This window comes from Bactrocera tryoni, chromosome 2 (genome assembly GCF_016617805.1).
Source record: "Bactrocera tryoni isolate S06 chromosome 2, CSIRO_BtryS06_freeze2, whole genome shotgun sequence".
Classification (NCBI taxonomy): domain Eukaryota; kingdom Metazoa; phylum Arthropoda; class Insecta; order Diptera; family Tephritidae; genus Bactrocera; species Bactrocera tryoni.
Genome location: NC_052500.1, coordinates 81,562,583 through 81,584,285, shown reverse-complemented (window position 1 = coordinate 81,584,285; position 21,703 = coordinate 81,562,583). Strand labels below are relative to the sequence as shown.

General features: G+C 37.7%; 1 protein-coding gene across 3 annotated transcripts in view; it reads left to right on the top strand.

The window, feature by feature from the left end:
* Positions 1–19,672, top strand: part of LOC120769784 (developmental protein eyes absent-like) — a 94,997-nt gene extending 75,325 nt beyond the window's left edge. For all 3 annotated transcript variants that reach the window (XM_040096971.1, XM_040096970.1, XM_040096969.1), the window contains exons 2-5: positions 4,516–4,562; positions 16,205–18,124; positions 18,193–18,437; positions 18,516–19,672. In XM_040096971.1, the coding sequence (XP_039952905.1) occupies positions 4,516–4,562; positions 16,205–18,124; positions 18,193–18,437; positions 18,516–18,697 (2,394 nt within the window). In that variant the 3' untranslated portion in view covers positions 18,698–19,672. The remainder of the gene's footprint in view (positions 1–4,515; positions 4,563–16,204; positions 18,125–18,192; positions 18,438–18,515) is intronic.
* The last annotated feature ends 2,031 nt before the right edge of the window (positions 19,673–21,703 follow it).

Genomic DNA, 21,703 nt, shown 5'->3' with positions numbered 1-21,703 from the left:
CAGACCATTGAAAACTAACAAAAAACCGTTTATCAAGCTAGATTTTCAGAAAAAAAATGAACGTTTGGAACACATGTTATTCTTCAAACCATCCTCACAGCGTTGCTTAGTGGCAACGCCACAAACTAAATTAAGAAATATTTTCATCGTTTCCCGGTGCCAGCTTCTTCCATAGGCCAGTACTCGTACGCTCACATTAACCACTGGGTGGTCGCGCGCTTTCTGTGACGTCCAATCTGTCGAATGCCTCCCGTCGTTCGCCAAGTAACCTTTGTGGCCAACTCGCTTTAGGGCCAAAGAGGCGCATGGTGTCGCGCATGCGCAGCAACAGTATTGACTTGGCGACAATTTCGTTTTGCTCCAGTGAAATTCAATTTCAATTTTAACACCGTCTAGTTGCCTCTGTATTTGTGCGTATCAATGTAGGTGGGTGTGCCTTGGTTTGTACAGCCATGCAATCGTATAAAATGCACAGTTATTACAAAATTTAATTGTTGACACAGTTAACCGGTGCGCAGCTCATTAATTTCAGCTGCCTTCGTTACACTTTTAACACGCTGCATTTACTGCGGCGAGTTTCAGGTTAATTTTGACTGATGGAACTCGATATTTTGGACTGACGGTTGTTTTTACTTTCTTTTTGTTTTAATGACCCTACTCGGTATTGCTAATATTAGTTAGGTACTTACACAGGATTATATGTTTTAGGATCTAATTATATAGTATATAGGCACTGAGGTCAAGAAAATAGTTCTTTAGCATACCAGAATGAAAAATTTAGTGCGTACGAGCAAATTGAGCAAATTTGGTACCACTATCATTTGTTTCAAAGGAACTTTACAAAATATTGAAGATAAATATCTCAGAACCTTTAAGTATGTCTCTTGGGTGGTGACGGTTTGACAAGTATCGATTGCGGGGTTATATTCTTCGAGTTACTTATAGCAGCATTTTAAGCTGCCAGACCCTAAAGTTTTTAAACATTTTTGCTACTGGGAAAGTCGCAGGACTAGCTTCAACTGTATCAGCAGACAACTCTAGAGTCAACATTTACGTAGACAGCCAAGCAGCAATCAATCCTCGTTTCTTATAACGACCAGAAGTGTCTTGGAAAGCATGGCAGCAGTGGTGAGTGTCGCCAGAAATAAACGAATTCACTTCTAATGTGTGCCAGACCACAATGGTATCGAGGGAAATGGGATAGGAGACGAAATTGGATGCAGTGTCTATGCGACGATCTGTACCGGAGCAGGGCAAGAAAAATGAAAATTCCATGGAACGATCGAACTGGCCACAAAACTGCAAAAGTTATGTGTAAAACGGTAGAATGGAGTGTTGGAACATGATTGGAATACTCACCGTGCACAGTCTGGTGGCGGCACAGAACAAGACTGCAGGAAATGTCAGAGCAGGGCGCCAGGGAAACAGTGGAGCATCTCTTGTTTACTTGATAGGCATTGGCAAGGCAATGTTTTAATCATTTGGGATCTCACGGCATGAGACACTTCAAGAGGTATCATTAGTGATGCCACAGAGTCTGTTGAAATTCGTATCAAGCTTCAAAAAGGATGATAACTTCTCATGAACTTCTTAACGGAACTCCAACCAACTAGGGACCGAAACTGGTCTATGTGTAGCTCATTTGCCTAGCAGGCTAAGCTAACCTAACTTAACTATTCGAAAATTACACACCTACAAACACAGCTAACCTGTTGGCAGCGTTTTAGATCAATAGCATTTCTTGACAAATTTCGGTTTTAATATCCAAGAAAGTTGCCATCTAGAGCATAACATCGATGCAAGCGATATCCCATAAATTAATCTAAAACTTACCGTTCCAAACGAGGTTAGATCATTCGTAGTGGAACCATTAACACCTACACCGAATCCATTTCAGTGAATGGCGTATTTGGAGTCAAAGCACTACCCATTGCAGACGACGAGTTCGAGGTGCCGTGAGAATCGAGAGTGACTCTTGCACAACTTCGTTTGAGATACTGTAGCAGGTTAAACTCCTGACTTAGCAACTATACGTCCAGCGTGCAACAGCTCCCGCATGACACTAACCACTTCTTTGCATGCCCTGATAACGCTACACATCTGACACCCCTCTCTCTATGGTCCTACCTCGTCGAAACAGTGCGTTTCCTGTGCTTACAGTTGGATGACGTCGATGACAACTTATCTAATCCTTACCATTCTAAAGGTTACTAGGTAACCGTTACAATAACAACAATATCATCTTTCATAAATTGAAAATCATTTTTGTAGCACGATAGTTTTATACCTTTATATATTAGTCGAAAAAGTCTCTTCGTATTTCTCATCAAGTTCTAACTTATTTTTTTTATTTATAACAATAAATAAATAATCAAATATGTACCAGTTTGCTCGACCACTTTTGAGATATACGACTGCAACGACATCTATTGACAAAATACGAAAAGACTCTTTCGACTACCCAATATTTAAAGAAAGTTAGTCAAAATATAAACGAAAAATTTATTACTTCCACAGTGAATTGTAATTTATGCAATAACGGTAAATTTCGGAAGCATTTTCATTTACTTTATTTAACGCATTTAATGCTTACGTTTCCACACGCCAGCAGACACATGAAAAATTCCCACGATTATCATGTGCTAAGCAATATAAATAAAAGTAAAAATAATAAAAAAAAAAAATTTACGAATTTACATAATAAATGCAAGGAGCAGACATTTATTTAGCAGAACGAACAAAAACCACCGAAAAAGCAAAAATATTGAAAATCGCAAAATATATTGACGCAACTGGTGTTGGGCGCTGGCAGGTTTATGCCTATAAGTTTGCGATTACATGAGGCAACTTTAGTTGCTAATTCTCGGGCGATTCTCTTTTGCTGTCGCCCATTACCTTCACACGAGCAACTTGTGTTGCGCAACTCTGTTCGAGTTTTTTTCTCATTCTCTTTCACTTTACTTTAACCCATTGTCTACTCTTTACTTTAACCCATTGTCTCTTCTTTTTCCTTATAGGTATTTGGGCCACTCTATCACATATATTAATCAGCTCTGTCAATTAAGAAATACATTTTATTTATTAAAATAAAGATATATCACCCTTTTTACTATCGTCTGAATCAATAAGTATGGCTTCCTCCATACATTTTACAATATCTTTAATTAATTCGATTTTTTCCTCATACTCCATTTTCTAAAATATTTATATTATATTATGAATATTTGTATACATATTTGCAAATTACTTACCAAAAGATGAAATTAAATTTTTTAAATATATGCAACTATGTACTACGAAAGAAAGAACACGAATGCCGAAAAACGTCGCAGCGAACTGCTACGAATAAGAACACAAAGCGAGTTGCTGAACACTGGAAACTCGGCGCGATTCCCCTCTCCTCGTCGCCCCCTAGCCTATAAACCAAGAGTTGCCGCAACAAAAGTTGCCTCGTGTGATAAGGCTCTAACATACCAAAATACAAATATGGAAACTTACCATATACATATGTATATATGTATATATTTATGTTTATGTATGAATATATACATATATAGTATATGTGTATATACTTATAACCTGAAAAAGAACAGACTGACTTCAGCTTTCCAGGAAGGCAATCAAACATCAGCAAAAATCAGTAGCATTACTAAAAAAAAATAATAAAAAATATAACATCTATATACATACTACATATTTTTATGTATGTAATTAAAAAATAAATAAATGCATTCTCGCACAGAACTGAAGTGAGAAAATTGATAAACAAAATTAAGCAAATAAACTTGCATTTAAAGGCACAAACTCGCTTGGCGCTAGTCAATGCAGAAGTCGCCGCTTTAGAAACAAAATAAACACAGCAAACAATTAAATAAATTAATGCGACAAATACATAATACACAAATATACCGTTGGCATATAAACAAATGCAGTCCGGCGCATTTTGTCAGCCACTTGCGCGCTTGAAAGTCAGTTGAGTGACTGCCGTCAAGGCGAAGGCGGTAGCTTCTGGTGTTTTTGTTTTTGTAAATTCGCCTTGCGCGCTTTTGTTTACGCCCTGCGCACAAATGTAAACGAAAATGCAAAAGTTTATGCAAAGGTTTATGCAAGCATTTATTGAATTTGCTTTTTATTTATTTTTACACTGAAATATTTTTATATAAAAACAAAAAAATAAGAAAGCGATGGGAACGCTTAGGCGACGGCGTGAGCACCTATTGCGGTTTTGGCTTTGTTTAACTAAATGCAATTTGCCGATGCAACAGTAATTGCATAAATATGAAAATTATAAATATATTGTGAAAATTTGTGATTGTTTGTTTTTGTTGTATACTATTTGTTTAGATTTATATGTGGACCTTATATTTTTTATAAATGATTCCTGAAGTCGTTGAGGTGTAAAAACTGTCAATAGGCACTCAATACTATTTACTTATGTATGGTATATTTTGTAACAGTTATTAGAATTTTAGCATTATTTTCTGATTTAAAAATGTTAATATTTTTTTTTTGCAGGTCAAACGTCCCAAAACAGAGCACACGGATACAAATGAACGAAATCGGTAAGTTTACCATAAGAATTAAAATTTCCTTAAGGGGTTTTGTCGTATAAAAAACAGCTTTATTCAACAATTGTTTTCTGAGACATAAAAATGAAATATTTTATTATATTTTTTATTATTTCAAACATTCACTATTAACAAACAAATTCTGAAATTTATGGCAAAAAAATTTTAAACTTGTCCATTGCGACACCATTTCCGGTAAGCCCTCGGAAAAAAACTGCACCCGCGTTGGCAGAATAACTCCTTATAAGGACTTGGACGAAAACTAAAAACAGGATTTTTGGCAAGCATTTTTACTAAAAAAGGGAAAATTTCAGTGAAAATTTCGCATTTGGTTTCCTTCGTTCAAGTCTTTAAGAATTTTAACTCAAACCCTTGTGTAAAATTTCATGAAGATCGGTTGAGTAGTTCTGGAGAAATCTAGCCAACCGATTTGAAAAACACAGTTTCGAGAAAAAACACGTTTAAAGACGGCGCACTTAGCCTAGCTAGCCTCGAGCGCACAATTTCTCAAGGCTGTGTCGCCGAAACTATTACTCGGATTAACTTGAAGACTTAGGACAATATTCTAGAGGTGTTGTAGTATTGAATAAGACGATAAAAAAAGATTCGATTTTTTGAAACCTGAAGGGAACGAATGCTCAACACGGTTAAAGTTTCAGGTATTTTAGGGGTTACATGGATTTAGTAAGTATAAATAATATAGATTTGAAAAAATAAATGTTAAGCGCCATGGAAAGATATGCTTGGAAATACTCTTTGATTAAAAGCGAACGAATTCTCAAGTCGGTTAAAGTTTGAGGTAAACCCATGTAGCCCCTAAAATACCTGAAACTTTAAACGACTTGAGAATTCGTTTGCTTTTAATGAAAGAGCAGTTCTCCGGATATATTTCTATGGCATTTTAAATTTTCTTCAAATCTATACATTTGTATGAATTTCCCCCTTATACTAGAATATCTCAGCTAGGAAAGAGTTTTCGATATAGTATTTTCAAATACTTGACTTTTTGATTTCCTAATAATACTTTTATATTTTTCATTTCGAAAATATAGATATAAGTTACATATATTTTTTCAAATCCATCGTGACACAGTTCAAAGTCGTCGAATCTTTAATTCGCTAAACCTTACATACGCCCATCTCATTTCTCCCTCGCAAGACCACTGGACAAAGTGTTACTTCATGGGGTAGAAAAAGACATTTAAGTGTCCTCTATTGTACGGACTGACTGACGCCAAATCTGTTGTAAATGTCTGCACCTTGTCATAATTAGAGCTGCCGCTTCGTTGACAGCTTTCCATTTTACAGAGGACTCGCACATACATAAGTGCAGTCAATTTTTCCACCATGAGTTTACCTTTAAGTGTGGTTTTCAGCTTTTACTTTATACTTGAAAACCGAGGGCAATGATAGAGTATGTTTCACTCTATACACGTCGGACAATATGCACTAAATTCATGACGATATTTGTATACTTGTATGTATTGTATTGGGCCCAGTATGGCTGAACACATTAAAAATCTTTGTCTGGAACGCACACAACCTTAAATTGCCAAAATTCTAGATAAAGCATTATAGATTTTATTTGCTTTACATGTTGTATGTGCCAAGTGTTCCTTGAATTTGAGACTTGAGTCCACTATTACACCAAAGTACTTCAACTGTGGCTATGACGTAATCTCATCTTCTCTTATGGCATTTTCATACATACATTTTCTTCAATTTTCCTGGAGCTTATGAGCAAGACTTCTGTGTTCTGCTCAGCCAGCTCTAGACTCATGATAGCAATCTATCGGCGCAAACCTTTCATGCAGCCATTGCATTTTATCCCGAGGTCATCCAGATGTTAAGCTACTGCTACTATTATGATGTCGTCCGCAAATGCGATTGTTTTCACATCTTTCGGTGTCCTCGTATATCAGGTTCCATAGTAGTGCTCTATTGGTATACCATCTATTCCAGGCGGTTATGGATACCTCATTGAAATGGTATAAAACTTTGTTATATGCTTTCATTGTGCGAATATAGTACGTCGTTTATACCAGTTGTTTGTTCTATTCGCCACTCACCAAATTTTGAGGAATCGAACATTAAAAATAATGTCTGAGGTTTTTGGTGTTTGACCTCTAATATTTGGTATCTTTTATTCATGTTTGATTGTTGATTGTAGATATATACTTCTTCTTCTTCTCGTTTTCTGAAATATTAAAATCGGGAAGTAGAGTAAGGAATAATATTTTTTAGGTAATTTTGGTATTCTAGAAAAATTAAGAGAAGAGTAAAGGATAATTTTTCATACAGTTTTGGTATTTAAGTTACCTTTTTCTTGAATAATCAGCGGTCATCTTTTTTGTGGAACTTTTTTGCAGTCTTAATGTCTCGCACATAAACGAAAAACTACTTTTTTCTAACATCTATCGATAAAAAAATACTTAAATAACAGTCAAAGTGGCACCATAAAAATTGTTTGGTAACTTTAATTATTTTACAATGCAATTCACAGCTTAAAATCAGAATATAAAAACCAGACCACTTCAAATATTTCCAAAAACCAGCAACACATGAGCAATAAATTGATTTTTTATATTTAAATGACAAATTATGCGCGCATACTTTTACAGCACACTTGGAAAAGTCGAAAACACTTACGACCTTATGAGCACTTAGAACAAATAATATTAATCTCAAATTTGTAAAGAAAGAAGTGTAACAAAATGCTTAGAAATTCCACAGAAACACTGCCTGTTCTTTTCACATTTTGCATACGCACACATACACTTACACGCTTACAAAAGCAAGCACTCGCTCGTTAAAGAACATGTGTAAGGAATTCATAGAAATTTATGTCACAAATCTTCCGAAACACTTTTCAATTGCTACGAACACGCACTCGTTGCCGTACTTGTTCGCCTAAGCGGTTTACGAGTGAAATCAGAAAACAAAAAGAACACCAAATAGAATAAATGTAAAGAAAAAGTGTCACACAACCTCAGTATTTTTAACACTTCACGAGAGCCAGGCGTAGGGCATTTAAATAAGGCTAGAAAAAATTAAAGCAAAAAAAAAAAGAAGAGAATTCTAAGCATTTGAAATGCGCTTAACATTTAACGCCTGCGCATGCGCATACGTTTGTGGAATATACCATATACTATGTGTCTGTGTAGGCTATAGAAACCTGCTGCAGATGCTTCGGCAAGATGCAGGATGCGCCCACTACTTAAGGGATTAGTATGTATGCTGAAACGAAAAAGTTACAATAAAGAGGTACGCAGGCAATTGCCTTCCTGGGTCATGTGTGTTGTTGTTTAGTTATGTATGTATATATGATAAGACATTTGTATAAAGTATTTAATATATTGTTATATATATGAACAAATATGAGCCGGAGTGACAGAAAAAGTCGAGTACATGTAAGCGGAACACGCCTGAAAGTATTTCCAACTAAGGTCTGGACTGTAAAAAACTCTATTTTCACACAATTTAATCTTCTTCCTTATTGGCGTAGACACCGAGTTTGAAGGGGGTCTATCATCCGATGCTTTTGTGTCCTCTTCATTGAGGGTGTGTTTTTTACGGGGCGCGTCCCCAACCCAGCGCATAAACCTGGGGAGTACTTCTCACTTTAGTTCGCCTTCAAACGGACGTTTTTTGGCTTCCCAGATGATACTTGGTCTAAGATAGGAAGGCGTGAGCTGCTTGAGCCGTATGTAAATAATCGTTGTTAGCAACTTCCAATTGAAAGCCATTCAGAGGACTTTCCTCGCTTGCGTGAACTTCTACACATGACTCCATACTCCACACAATTTATTACTAATCTTTATTATCGTCTTTAGAATAGGCTCCTCAGCCAATACAAGCATGCCAACGGTTAATTCAATTTCCCATCTACTTGTTATAAGCCTCGGTTGAGATAGAATCCAGTGCCTTCAAGGAGTTTTGATTTTTGCGGTTTTGGCTCAATTTTAGAGCGCCATTCCTTAGATTGTTGAACAGTTTCTACGTCATTTTCATAAACTCACCACTAGTAATGCTCTGCTCGTTGAATGTAGGATCCCCAGTTATCTTGTCAGGTATCTCTTTTACGACATCTTCTTAATGTAATTTTGGCAAAATGTGTGTGTAGCATTGACGCTTTTCATACCCAAAACATTGCCCAAAACATTAACCAAAATATGTTCAGTCGATCTATAAGAGATCTTGAGCTACTCTGTTATCTCTCATATGACAACATCGCGATTTTCAAGCACCGTTTCTGTGGTTAACAGAGCTGGATGGACAACTCGCAAGAGGCAAGTTTTCGATGATATCACGACCTTCACTGAATGCTTTGTGCTACTGAAAAACTTGGGTTCGTAAAATACTAGACACTCCAAGATACTCTGCAACATTTTCAACAACAACGTAGCCGGGATTGCATCGGAAACACATAATTTCAAAAAAAAAACAAGTTTCAATGTAAAAAAAAATCACCAGACAGATCTTTCGGGTTCTATATAAACTGCTTCCAAACACACACTAATTGACATACAGAGATTATAAACGGTTGCACCAATCTATTAAAATATCGATCTTTTTTTGTCGATTCGATTAACGCGCTGTAGACCAGTCCGGGTCAAATTTGATCAGATCTTACATATTGCAAATACAAGCATTGCACAATTATTCATAATATACTAGACTCCAGTAGAGCAGTCCGGGTCAAATTTGATCAGATTATACATATAGCAAATACAAGCATTGTACAATTATTCATAATATACTAGACTCCAGTGGAGCAGTCCGGGTCAAATTTGATCAGATCTTACGTATAGCAAATACAAGCATTGTACAATTATTCATAATATACTAGACTCCAGTGGAGCAGTTCGGGTATCAGGTGGTATAATGTGCGTATTTTTTCAACCGCATTAACCGTCGAAGACGAAGGATAGCAGACTCAAGATCAGTCCGGGTCAAATTTGATCAGATCTTACATATAGCAAATACAAGCATTGTACAATTATTCATAATATACTAGACTCCAGTGGAGCAGTCCGGGTCAAATTTGATCAGATTATACATATAGCAAATACAAGCATTGTACAATTATTCAAAATATACTAAACACAAGATTGGTAAAAAAATCATTTGTTCCCTAAATTGTAGGTCTGGCAACCCTAAAAAAAAACTAATTTTTTTTTTAATTTTAATTTTATTTTTATTTCTAAAATTAACAAATAAGTGTCACATCCATGAAAGCTGCAATAATTATTAATTTCTCACAATATTTTACACGAATGTAATAAGCATTAGGTTTCATTTATTTTACGCACAGCTGTATTTTTATACAAAAAACATAAAAATAATAATAAAAGTCCTCAATAACTCTACATTAGCTATTAAATTTCACCTAACTAAATTAATCACCGCCACAGCTCTATACATACTTATGTATGTACATACAAACAATAACATGATTATACAAACACACACATATACACAATCACGCATAGACTAATGTTGCTTGTAACCAAATGAAGCCGTACAATTTTCCCACTCATATTTCTGACGCTTTGGAGACATTTATTGAATTTCATTACAACAACAAACAGCATTAGCTACGGCACCTATGCATCAAATTACAACAACAAATGGCTACAACTAAAATATGATCGAACAGCGGCACGACAATGAACTTCATTTATCATCGAACAATAATGCATATTTACATATGTATGTATGTATATGTATCCATATATGTACAAGTAGCGCACGAGACAAACACTGCCGAGCAGGAAGGGGGTACAGTGTGAAGGCCGGCAAGCAGCTGAGCAGAATTGAATAAAATGATCGTCAGACCAATTTTAGTAGCAAGAAAAACGATGTAAGATATTTTCCCATGCTCATCGTTTAACGGTACCTATTGATATGTATGTCAGTGTGTGTGTAAACGGAGCGCACAAGAGTCCACCTCAACACCCTTTCTCCCACATTGCGGCAGATGACAAATTTCATTCATATACGGTGACTTATGCAGATTGCTCAGTTATGTAATTGTGTGTATGCATATAATTATGGATGTATGTATGTATGAATGTGTATTTGTGTGCTTGTGTGCTTGCCTCGTCAACCACACGCCACAGCATGCAGGTGTCAGATTCCATTGTAAAAATGTCACAAGCAACTTTTTTCGGGAGTCTCCATGTCATTCTAAAATGATTAGTCGCGGTTGTTGTTGGTGTTGTTGTTTTATCCCCTCAATTAGCTGTAAGTTTCTAATTTTGAAAAATTATAACAAATTTCTTTATGGCTAGCGCCAAACTCTTTCTCGGCGCTCCTTTCCTACTACATGTTGTTATCATTGTTGTTGTGTTAGATGTTTTTTTTTTTGTTGCTAAAGTGTGTTGATTAATTGTCATATCGCGTAACAGTCAGTTGAATGGCACAGCAGCGGCTTGAGTATCGAAAAATCTTATAGTGTCAAAAAAAATAATTATTATTAGTCAAAATGATTTAAGTCAGTCAAATTTTTTCTGAGAGCAATTTAATTATACATGTATGTATGTATGTAGTATATACGCGAAAGATCTACCAAATATATTATTGGATATTCAAGGAGTTAATTGGTAGTTGTTTTATAGACTGGTTTTGGTTTAGACTTCGTCGGTATAAGTATGTTCGAATACTCCAATGATCTTGACATCTCTCTTTCGATCCGTCTAACAAACTCAGCCAGCCTCTTCCGGAAGTACTAGGTATAGTGTGGAGTTCAATTCAAAAACTACGGGGGATACTTATAGTAAAGCAACCTTATACACGGATAGGCAGGCGGAAATGCTTTCCTTGTTGACAACACAGATTGATTCCAAGCAAAGCTAGGTGCCTCTTTAGATGAATCCGATACGGAATTAATACCCCGCCAGATGGAAACGATTAAAATGAAGCTTTTGAGGCTTTCTTTTTTGAACCAACAAATAGCTCAGAGCAAATGGAAATCAATAACGAGCTGCAAGAAGCAAAAGCAGATATGGTCTAGGTATGACAGGATAAAACCAAACGCTTATTAAATAGGCCTAGAAATAGTATAAAAAGACTTACATATACTAAAGTAAAAGGGTCACTGGTCTTTTGGAGAGCAAGCGCTAAAAATGGGTCTGTCATAAAACAGTTTTTGCCGCACCTGGAATCTAAAATGAAATACGGAAACTATTTTCGACTTTCTGTGAAACTCTTTTCCACTTTACTCGGAAATTTTTTCCACTTTTTCTGGAATACCTTGCTCTATCACAAGCCAGACACAGAAAATTACGCACCTATCAACCATCAAACCTTGAAATGCCGACCACAAAGAGCATAACGGTTAAAAGTAGTTTCATTGAGAACACAAATGAAACGGCATTGCAAGATTATGATGTCCTACGATAGTGCATCAAAATGACGCATCCAGCGTTAATTGTGGCTTTGGGAGCAGCAATAATAAATACCCAACTATTGATATGAGCCTCAACATATTGGTTGAATATTTGGTTACAGTTGCTCTTTTGCTAAAAAAAAGGCGTGCAAAACCTTCGACCTTGGTCGTGGCGCCTATCTCATCCTCAGCGAGTGTCCTGATATTTTTGAAATTGTAGCTTTTAAGGGTTATAGAAAAATACCAAAAGCTTATTGGAGACAATGACAACGCTTCTCCTTCGGCCAACCTAATAAATAATTAGTTCCATATATGTATGTATGCTAAGATTTCAAGTAGCCGAAGATAGCTAGGAATTTATTTCTAACATCTACTGGGGGTTTTAAAAAACAAGCGATAATTTTGACATGCCTACCTGTTTTTGAGATCAGGATTTGATTCTGAGATCGTAATCTAAGATTTCCAGACCTCCTTTTCATCCTAAAAGCCTGCTTATTGGTTGGGGCCGACCACAAATATATCGGATTACTATAGCATGCAGCACCCATACGAACTTCACGATCATAATCAAGTTCTTGCGTGCTAAACTATTTTATTCGATATATTATCTTTACATCATTTGGCATGGCTTATTGCCCAAGCCAACGGAGCAAACTACGGAAATGTTGTTCAGATCAAAATCAAAAGAAAGATATTTTTATACTCGAAGTTGTCATGCTATTTATGTTCAGTATTGTTTGGACCGTGGAGACTCGATTCGGCGTCGTTCGCAGCAACTCGAACTGACGTATGGAACGACTTGGCGCATTTGATGTCGAGATCTTAAATTGAAAGCGTACAAAATTCAGCTTGTGCAAGAACTGCCCGACCAACCTTCCCAAGCGACATCGTTTTCTACGGGCTCTTGAAAATTTCCAAGAAAATCCGACGTTTTTGAGCCAAATTTTGTTTCGCAAATAGGCCCATTTCTGGCTCAAAGGATATGCACACAAGCAAAATTGCCGCACTTGGGACGAAGAACAACCTAAGAGGATTCTTTTTATCCAGAAAAAACAAAGGTTTCATCGATCTATATTTCTTCAAAAACGATGCCGGTGAGAACGTTTCCTTCAATGACGATCGTTATCGCGCACTTATAACCGATTATTTGATGCCTGAAATTGAAGCTCGTGATCTCGGCGACATTTGGTTTCATCAATACGTCGCCACTTGTAACATATCGCATCAGTCAATGGATTTATTGAGAGAACACTTCGGTGAGCAGATAATTTCACGTTTTGGGTCGGTCGATTGGCCAACAAGATCAAGTGATATCACATCGTTAGACTTTTTTCTGTGTGGCCAACATTAGAAAACGATATTCTCCAAAAAATAAATGCCAAATAATGTTCTTTTGAGTGATAATAAACACTCCGTATTAGATTTGAAGTTTCTGTGTTTTTTCTTTTCAAAAAGTTGGGAACCTCGAAATGGATCACTCTTTATACTAAGCCTTTTATGAACCACTCTTTACATTTATGTAGTATCCAAAATAATTTCAATCAACCTGACATGATATGATGTTTAGCGGTCAACGGTCAATAATTTCTAACTGGAGTTATTATCATCATCATCATCCAGTTGAATGCATAAAATTATACGCTAGTGGTATAGTACCGATGTATACAATATGCGTTTGTATGTATGTACATATGTCTTTATAGATACATATGTTTGTATATGCTTAATGTCACTTAAATTTATAACCGTCATCAATCGACTTTAAAGACAACTTTTAGACTTCACTTCATCTTCATGCATATATTATAGGTATATAGTACTTCTATCTCATATATAGTGGAAAGTAGAAATAATAAAAATAAAAAAAATAAAAATAAAATTATTTGTGTATGCTTTGTGGCAAATTTCGGCCAAAACGGCAGAAGATAAAAAAGCATAAAGCAGCAACATTTGCCGCGCACATGTTCACACGTGGTCGCCAGCGCGGCACGGTCCAGCCAAACGGGCAACGGATCAAGTCAAGTGTGTCGCTAAATGGGACCGAAGCAGATGATTAGGATGCGCAGAGTTTTACAATTTTTTATTGTAATTCTGCATAGTTTCGCCTATTTAGTTTAATTTTTTGTGCATATACATATGTAGTGTGTGTGTAGAAATGTATACGTGAGCCTGTAGGCTCTAAAACCGCCGCTAGAGGCACTTGACAGCAATCTAAGTGCGCCCCGTATAAATACATACATACAAATAATATACGACACATATACACACATCTGCACATAGCAACATGTGTGTTACAGTATTTCACCGTTTTATTTTCGCTCGGCTTAAGGATGGCACACTTGACTTTTCTGCTGGACATGCATGTTTCAAGTGTTTATTTTTAATTTCCTTTTCAGGCTTTCCATTTCGTTTAGTTTTTTCTCCACTCCACTTCACTCTTTGTGCGCTATGGTTGTTGTATTTATTTTATTATTGTTAGTGTTGTTAGCGTTTATGTTGATTTTTATGTTTGCGCCAAGAGTTATTGATTTTTTATTGCTCATTTTCGTTGCCGTCGTTGGCGACATCTCCAGCGTTTTGTTACTTTACTTCTGTCCTTCCCTTTGTTTTATTTATTTTTTTTCTATTTCTTTACGTTTAACGTTTAAGCATTTTATTTATTTTTATTTACCATTCTTTGTGTCCGGTTTTCTCATAGTTCACCGCCATTCACTAGCAATTCTTGGAACTCTGGGTAATAATTCTTGGCTTTATTAGCCCATTTGGCTTGTGGGACTTCAGCTCACATTAACTCCAATTTGGTGATTTGTCTGTAGAGTAGATCAAAATGAAAATATACAGATATGAGAGGCCTATAAAATATAAAGAGTCAAATTATTTGATTACTTATTTGATAAATTTCATTAAAATGTTAATTAAGCGCTTACAGGAATATATTATACTTTTAGCGTTGAGGAATAAGTATTGGAAAGATGAATATAGTTCATTGAAACATTTCTAGATCGAATGAAAAAACTATAATCCCACTCGAGGGATAGAAAGCTTTTGAGTCTCCTTCCTAAATTTTTATCACAATATTACTAAAGCGCTTACATATTTGATTTTCGGTTCTGATCTGTAACTTAATCCAGATCTGGAACCATAATTTCTCAAACTCAGTGTTTCCACCAAAATAAAATTGTTAAAAAATTGGTGTTTTGAAAAAGATGTAACCGGAAAGAACATCCAACTAAGATCTGGACTTACTATTTTTTCATGAATTTTAATCGAAGTAACCGGAACTTACCGAAAAGTATATCCAACTAAGGTCTGGACTGACAAAAAAAAATAAATTTTCGTGAATTCTAACACAAATCTTTATTATCTTTTAGAAAGTCTCCTTTTGAGCCAATACAAGTATACTAACGCTTAATCAAGTTCTCCATATACATACTTGTTATAAGCCTCGGCTGGGATCGCTTTCAGTGTCTTCACCGAATTTTAGTTTTACAGTTTCCGTTCATTCTTGAGCATCATCCGCTTAATTTTTGGACGGCTTCATCTTCTTAAATCCACGTTTATTAACAGTAATGATGTCTTTGATGAATGGACTCTAAATTCTCAAGCATCCTTCTAGCGAACTCCACTCCACGTCGTTTTTGCAAAACATTCCGATCACTTGGTACGAGTCTAGCACTGAAGCACTGAAGCTAAACATAAACCAAAATGTATTGAGATCCAAATTCAGATCCAAAAGCGATGTTGAGATCCTCTGCTGTCTCTCTGATGGCAACACGACGACTTTCAAACACTGTTTCTTTAACTCTTTCGATGCCATTCGTTGCCATTAACCGAGATGGTTAAACGACACGCATGAGATGAGTGTCGATGACTTCACGAACTTCACTGAATGCTTTGTGACACTCAAATACTTGTATTCGTGGTAAAGTAGACTTCCCAAAACACACATACTTATATTGACGTATGAAGATCAAACTGCCCACGCACTTAAAGAAGGGTTATACCATTTTAGGGATTTTTGTATCCATTTGGCTCATGGACGCAGTTTGAGGGGGCCAGTTCGAGTCAAATTTGGTCAGATTTAGGGACAAATACTTTGGCACTGTGTTACAGCTTAGCGCCGCTTATAACTCTAATGTAAAGTTGAGTTGCATTACTTATATTGGTCCTTTCTTAATTCATACCAATAAAACAAAGCCCACATACCGTAAATTTCTAAAAAAAAATATTATTTTCTCTATTCTAGCCTTTGTTCTCAAACCACTGCTCAATCGCCGCATCATCAGCAGCAACATCAACAACAACAACAGTCACAGCAGCCTCAACACCATACTTCACAACTTCATCCTCACTCCCTGCCACATACACAGTCGCCGCTGGGCGGAGCTGGCGCCGCTTCCTCCGCTCCGTCCGGTCAATGCAGCCCACTGACGCTGCCACCGCAATCACAGCCACTGCAACCAACAATCACTTCGCTGGCGTCACTCAGCGGCCACTACAATGCGGCGCCCAACCTGAATTCAAGCTGCAGCCTATCAACTGGACTAAGCGCCTACCCTTCACTAAACTCCGCTGCTGCCGCTTCATTCACGCAGTCGCCCGGCAGTAGTTTCTCCACATATCAGCATCCACACACGACGGCTGAAGGGGCGTCGAGTGGAGTCGATGCTACAACAGGTCTAAGTAATGCGGGAGCTACAGGCGCGGGACGACATGGCGACTTAGGTGTTGGTGTGGCTGGCAGCGGTAGCGCGGGAATGTCGCACTGGCTGCCAACTGAAACGCATTTGACATCTGTAAAGTCGGAGAATCGCAGTCCGGGTCTAAATAATAGCGGCGGCAGTGGTGGCACATCTAATGTGAATGCTGTTGGCGCTGGTATTGAGACGCAGTCTGGGCTGGGTGGTAGCAACGCTGCACAGTTGGATGGCGGTAGCGTAATGACGGGCAATGGTGGCGTGCCCGCCAACAGCTCTATCTACAGTTGCTCATCGGTCGGTGTCAGCGGTTTGAGTGGCATGGAGAGCAGTGTGGCGGGTATTGGTACAAACTCCTCCTCCAGCGCTGCCATGGCGGCGGTGAATTCATCAGCTGCAGCAGCAGCTGCGGCGGCCGCATACGACACCAGTAAACACGATTATTACAATTACTATAACAGCATGCAACAGTATACGCCACCCTTCTACTCCACCTACGGCACACCCTACACAACGGCTGCGGCGCGTGCCGCTACCAAAATTGAACCCAGTTCGCCGTACTTAACTTCATCGTACGCCACTGCGGCAAGCAACAACAATTCCTCACAGCTCTACCCGACCGCTTACGGCTACAACAATTACGCGCAATTCGGCACTGCAGCAGCAGCGGCGGCGCAACAGGACTATAGTGGCTACTACAACGATCAGTACGGCAACTACTACAACCCAGCCAGCTACTCACCATACGCCGCCGTCAGCTCGCCCAGTTCCAGTGCTGCCAGTCATGGCTTTCATGTGGGCGCTTCCAATTTGTCCGAGAGTCCCACAGACACGCACTCGACGACACCGGTGTTGCATGCCACACATTCACCGCATTCGCCGCTGCCGATCTCACCAAATGCTGCCGCGGCAACGCTTAGCACAAACTCCACGGCGGCCGCGTCGGCGGCACATGCCAAGAGCACGCCCACCAGCAAGAGTGGGCGCTCGCGTGGAAGACGCCATCAGCAGCCGAGTCCAACGCGCAGCACCACATCAGACACACCGAACAGTGATGCGGCCAAGCCGCCAGAACGCGTCTTCATCTGGGATCTGGATGAGACGATCATCATTTTCCATACGCTACTCTCCGGTTCCTTCGCCAATCGCTACACCAAAGACCAAAGCACGTTGCTGACGATCGCCTTCCGCATGGAGGAGATGGTCTTCAACATGGCCGACACGCATTTTTTCTTCAACGAAATCGAGGAATGTGATCAGGTGCACATCGATGATGTGTCCTCCGACGACAACGGGCAGGATCTGAGCAATTACAATTTCGCGACGGACGGTTTTCATTCCGGTGCGCCACCTGGCGCTCCGCCAAATCTCTGCCTGCCGACCGGCGTGCGTGGCGGCGTCGATTGGATGCGCAAACTGGCGTTCAGATATCGTAAAATCAAGGAAATCTACAACACCTACAGGGGAAAGTGAGTACCGCTATTGCGATCACTAAAGAAATATTTGTTTACTAACGGTTCATTTCTTATTTTCGCAGTGTTGGCGGTCTGTTGGGTCCCGAGAAGCGCGACGCATGGCTACAAATACGCTCGGACATCGAGATGGCCACCGACAATTGGGCCTCGCTGGCCACCAAGTGTCTGAATATGATTGCGCAACGCGAGAATTGCGTGAATGTGTTGGTGACGCAGACACAACTGGCGCCCGCCTTGGCAAAAGTACTGCTCTTCGGGCTCGGCGGCATCTTTTCCATTGAAAATATCTACAGCGCACACAAGATCGGTGAGTGTTCGATTACAACAATAATGCACTATTATTTACTTTATTTTTAAACAAATTCTCTTTTCGTTTTGCTTGCAGGCCACGACACCTGCTTCGAGCGCATTATGACGCGTTTCGGGCGCAAGGGCACCTATGTCGTGATCGGCGATGGCACGGAAGAGGAGAACGCGGCGAAGACATACAATTTCCCCTTCTGGCGCATATCGTCGCACAGTGATATACGCGCGCTCTACACGGCGCTCGACATGGGTTTCTTATGAAAGACGCGCAGCTGCTGCTGGGTATATTGCGCGACAATTACTCTGTAAAAAATATGAGTTAAATGATGACTAATCTAATATTAACATTGCTTAACTACTTAACTAAGCGAAAATCTCTTGCATGTAAATTAAATATTATTGTAGCTAAGCAAATGTACGCACTAAAGATTAAAAGACTTAATCATTGTATTTAGTAAAAGTAAAGTATAACTATTAAATAAATTAATACATAAAATAAACTAAAATAAATATGAAATTTTGAAAACAGAGAGAAAAAACAAAAATTTATTTGTTGCCTAAATGCGTCTCGAACAGACAAAACTTAGAGAAAGTGTGAAAAAATGTCTCTTCTAATTTGTATTATATTTATTGAAATTATGCCTACACTAAACTTCCTAGCCTAAGCTAAGTCTACAGTTTAACTAAAATAGTAATAAAATTATTTTTAATGTCAATATTTTGTTGTTAATTCAACTACTTAAAACGTCTATGATATTGGGTCGTTCACCAAGTAATTTCGTTTGATGACAACAGCTGAACTTATCGAGTTTGTGCCGCAGCCAACTTCGCACTTAAACGATATAACGTTAAATATTTGAACAGCTGATATAGCAAAGTTTGTGTGCAAAGAAATTTAATAAATTTTTTGATATAATTTTTGTTTTGAATTTCGAAGATTGAAGTTCGAAATCAACATTATTGGCATGTCTAACTCTTTTACTATAAAAAAAGGTTAAAATGCAGTTCAAGCAATGCGAAAATTATGTGATGTGTACGGAACGCCAATGGTGTAGATTGAATGCCAGGCCAAAATTGGTTTGCAAAATTTCGATCCACCAAATATCGATCTTGAATGATCTTATGTTATCAACAACGACTTTAAAACACCTTCCGGGACATGGATGCAGTGTTGGCAGGTCTTTAGAAGCCGTTGTTGGTAACATAGTCGTTAGTTGACGCAAATCGTCGAATAAATACACGAGAGATTGCTGAAAAATTCAATTTGTCAAATTACTTAGTGAACCACCCAATAATTCTAAAATATTTGAACCAATTCCAAATATTTTTAACGTCCTGCAACCATAATCAAATACCTATAACAAAATTCATATTTCAAAGTACAGTTGACCAGTTTTCATTTCTGAATGACGTCTTTTCACCCAGAGCCAAGAATTAAAAACAAAATATCATAGTTCAAAAATTATTCAAACAATGTTTGTTTTAGAATGCTTTTAGACGATTTTTTTAAATTGTGTTACTTGAGAGAGTGTTTTTTCTTACGAAAATATCTTTAATCCAATCTTACCATTTTCTCTTGAATTTCTTGTTTACGTTTTGATGATTCTGTGTGATTGGTAACCTATTAGTCAGTTATCACTCAAGAAACATATTTTTTCTTGGCGTTTATAAAAAATATAAGCTTATAATATTTGCTAGAAATATCAGTTGTAAAATTTCAACGTTACATAAGTACTTAGCGGTGGGAAGTAAGAAAACATTTAATTAAGTACATAATAACCAATCTGTATAAATGCATATTCAGGCTAAATCAAATTTAATAATTAATAAAATAATATTATAATATTAAATTTCTAAAATTATTAATATAGTATTTTAAAGTTGATCCAATTAGTTTATAAAGTAGCAATGACAATTTTCTGGAAAAAATTATAACAAAATAAAATAAAATGCACTAAATTATATGAACGATTTGAGTTTTCTTTCACAATGAGGTGGAAATAGTTTTAAAAGCCGATGTATGGAGGTTCTCTTCGATAAATGGGACACAACTTTCTCTCAAGGACCGCACTAAACTTCTGTGGAAGCACAATGCTTTATATTCATCTAGGCAGATGGTCAGCACAACCTGCGTGCTTTTCCCTCTGTCGTTGTTGTTTTTGTAACGGGTACCTAATCTCTGTTAGGATGGTAAGGATTAGATAAGTTGTCGTCGACGTCATCCAACGGTTGGCCCACGTATTTCAGAGCGGCTCAAACAATCGAAATTATTGTCAAACTCTTATTCCTCCGAATATTTCCTAGCAGATATGAATATTCTGGGGGTCGTGCGAACATTTCAAGTTGATTCAGCCGTTTCGGAGAAGTTTTCCTCACCAACTCTGAAAACAGCGTGTCAAGTATAGTTATACTATATATTGTCCTCCCTGAACCACCTAGCGTCGCTGACGAAGTTAATCAGTACGAAAAGTTTTATTTGTGCAAGCTCCGACTCATTGTCAAGAAACCCTTGACCGTTGGTTGCGATTCTTTTGTTTTTCCGTTCCCATTCCTGTCGGGCTTACGTAAACGGAACAAACTCAGATTTTTTTAACCGGTCAAGGACTGTTAACTCAGCAGAATTCTGCCGCTACAACAACAAAAATCATATTTTTTCAAGTTTAAAGTTTTGGGAGCTGATTGGGAATTTCGAAACTATTGGCCGGATCAACTCCAATTTTGTATGTACATATGTATGTATGTCAAATGTACATATGTATATTTCATATGAATAAAAATAGGATTTTTTGAAACTCACTAGTGGATACTACTTTGAATATCTGTAGAAACACATTCTGTAGCTGCATATTTGTTGGCATCCAATCTGTGATTGATTTGACGCAATTTTTCTTGCGGCTACGTAGTTACGTTTACGCCTAGCCACGCCATAAGCAGTGTTGCAGCCATTTCCGTCCATTTGACAGCCACTGTAATACACAGTTCGAGTGTTTCATTGTCCTCAAATTAAAAAAAATATGTATATTTAAATTCTTTAGGGTGCAGCTTCTTTAAATATATGTACATATATTTAATATATATTTATTCATATTTATTTTGCTTGCGTTTTAGATAATGCATTAGATTTATTTATTGAAACGCACGAAAGATTCCTATCTAAGCTAAATTGTGTCATTTTTATCCAAAACACAAACCAACGTGTTGGGAGCTACACTCGCATTGAGAGTTGAACATTTTGAAAGCGCTGTATGCTGAGCTCAAGAATTGCAA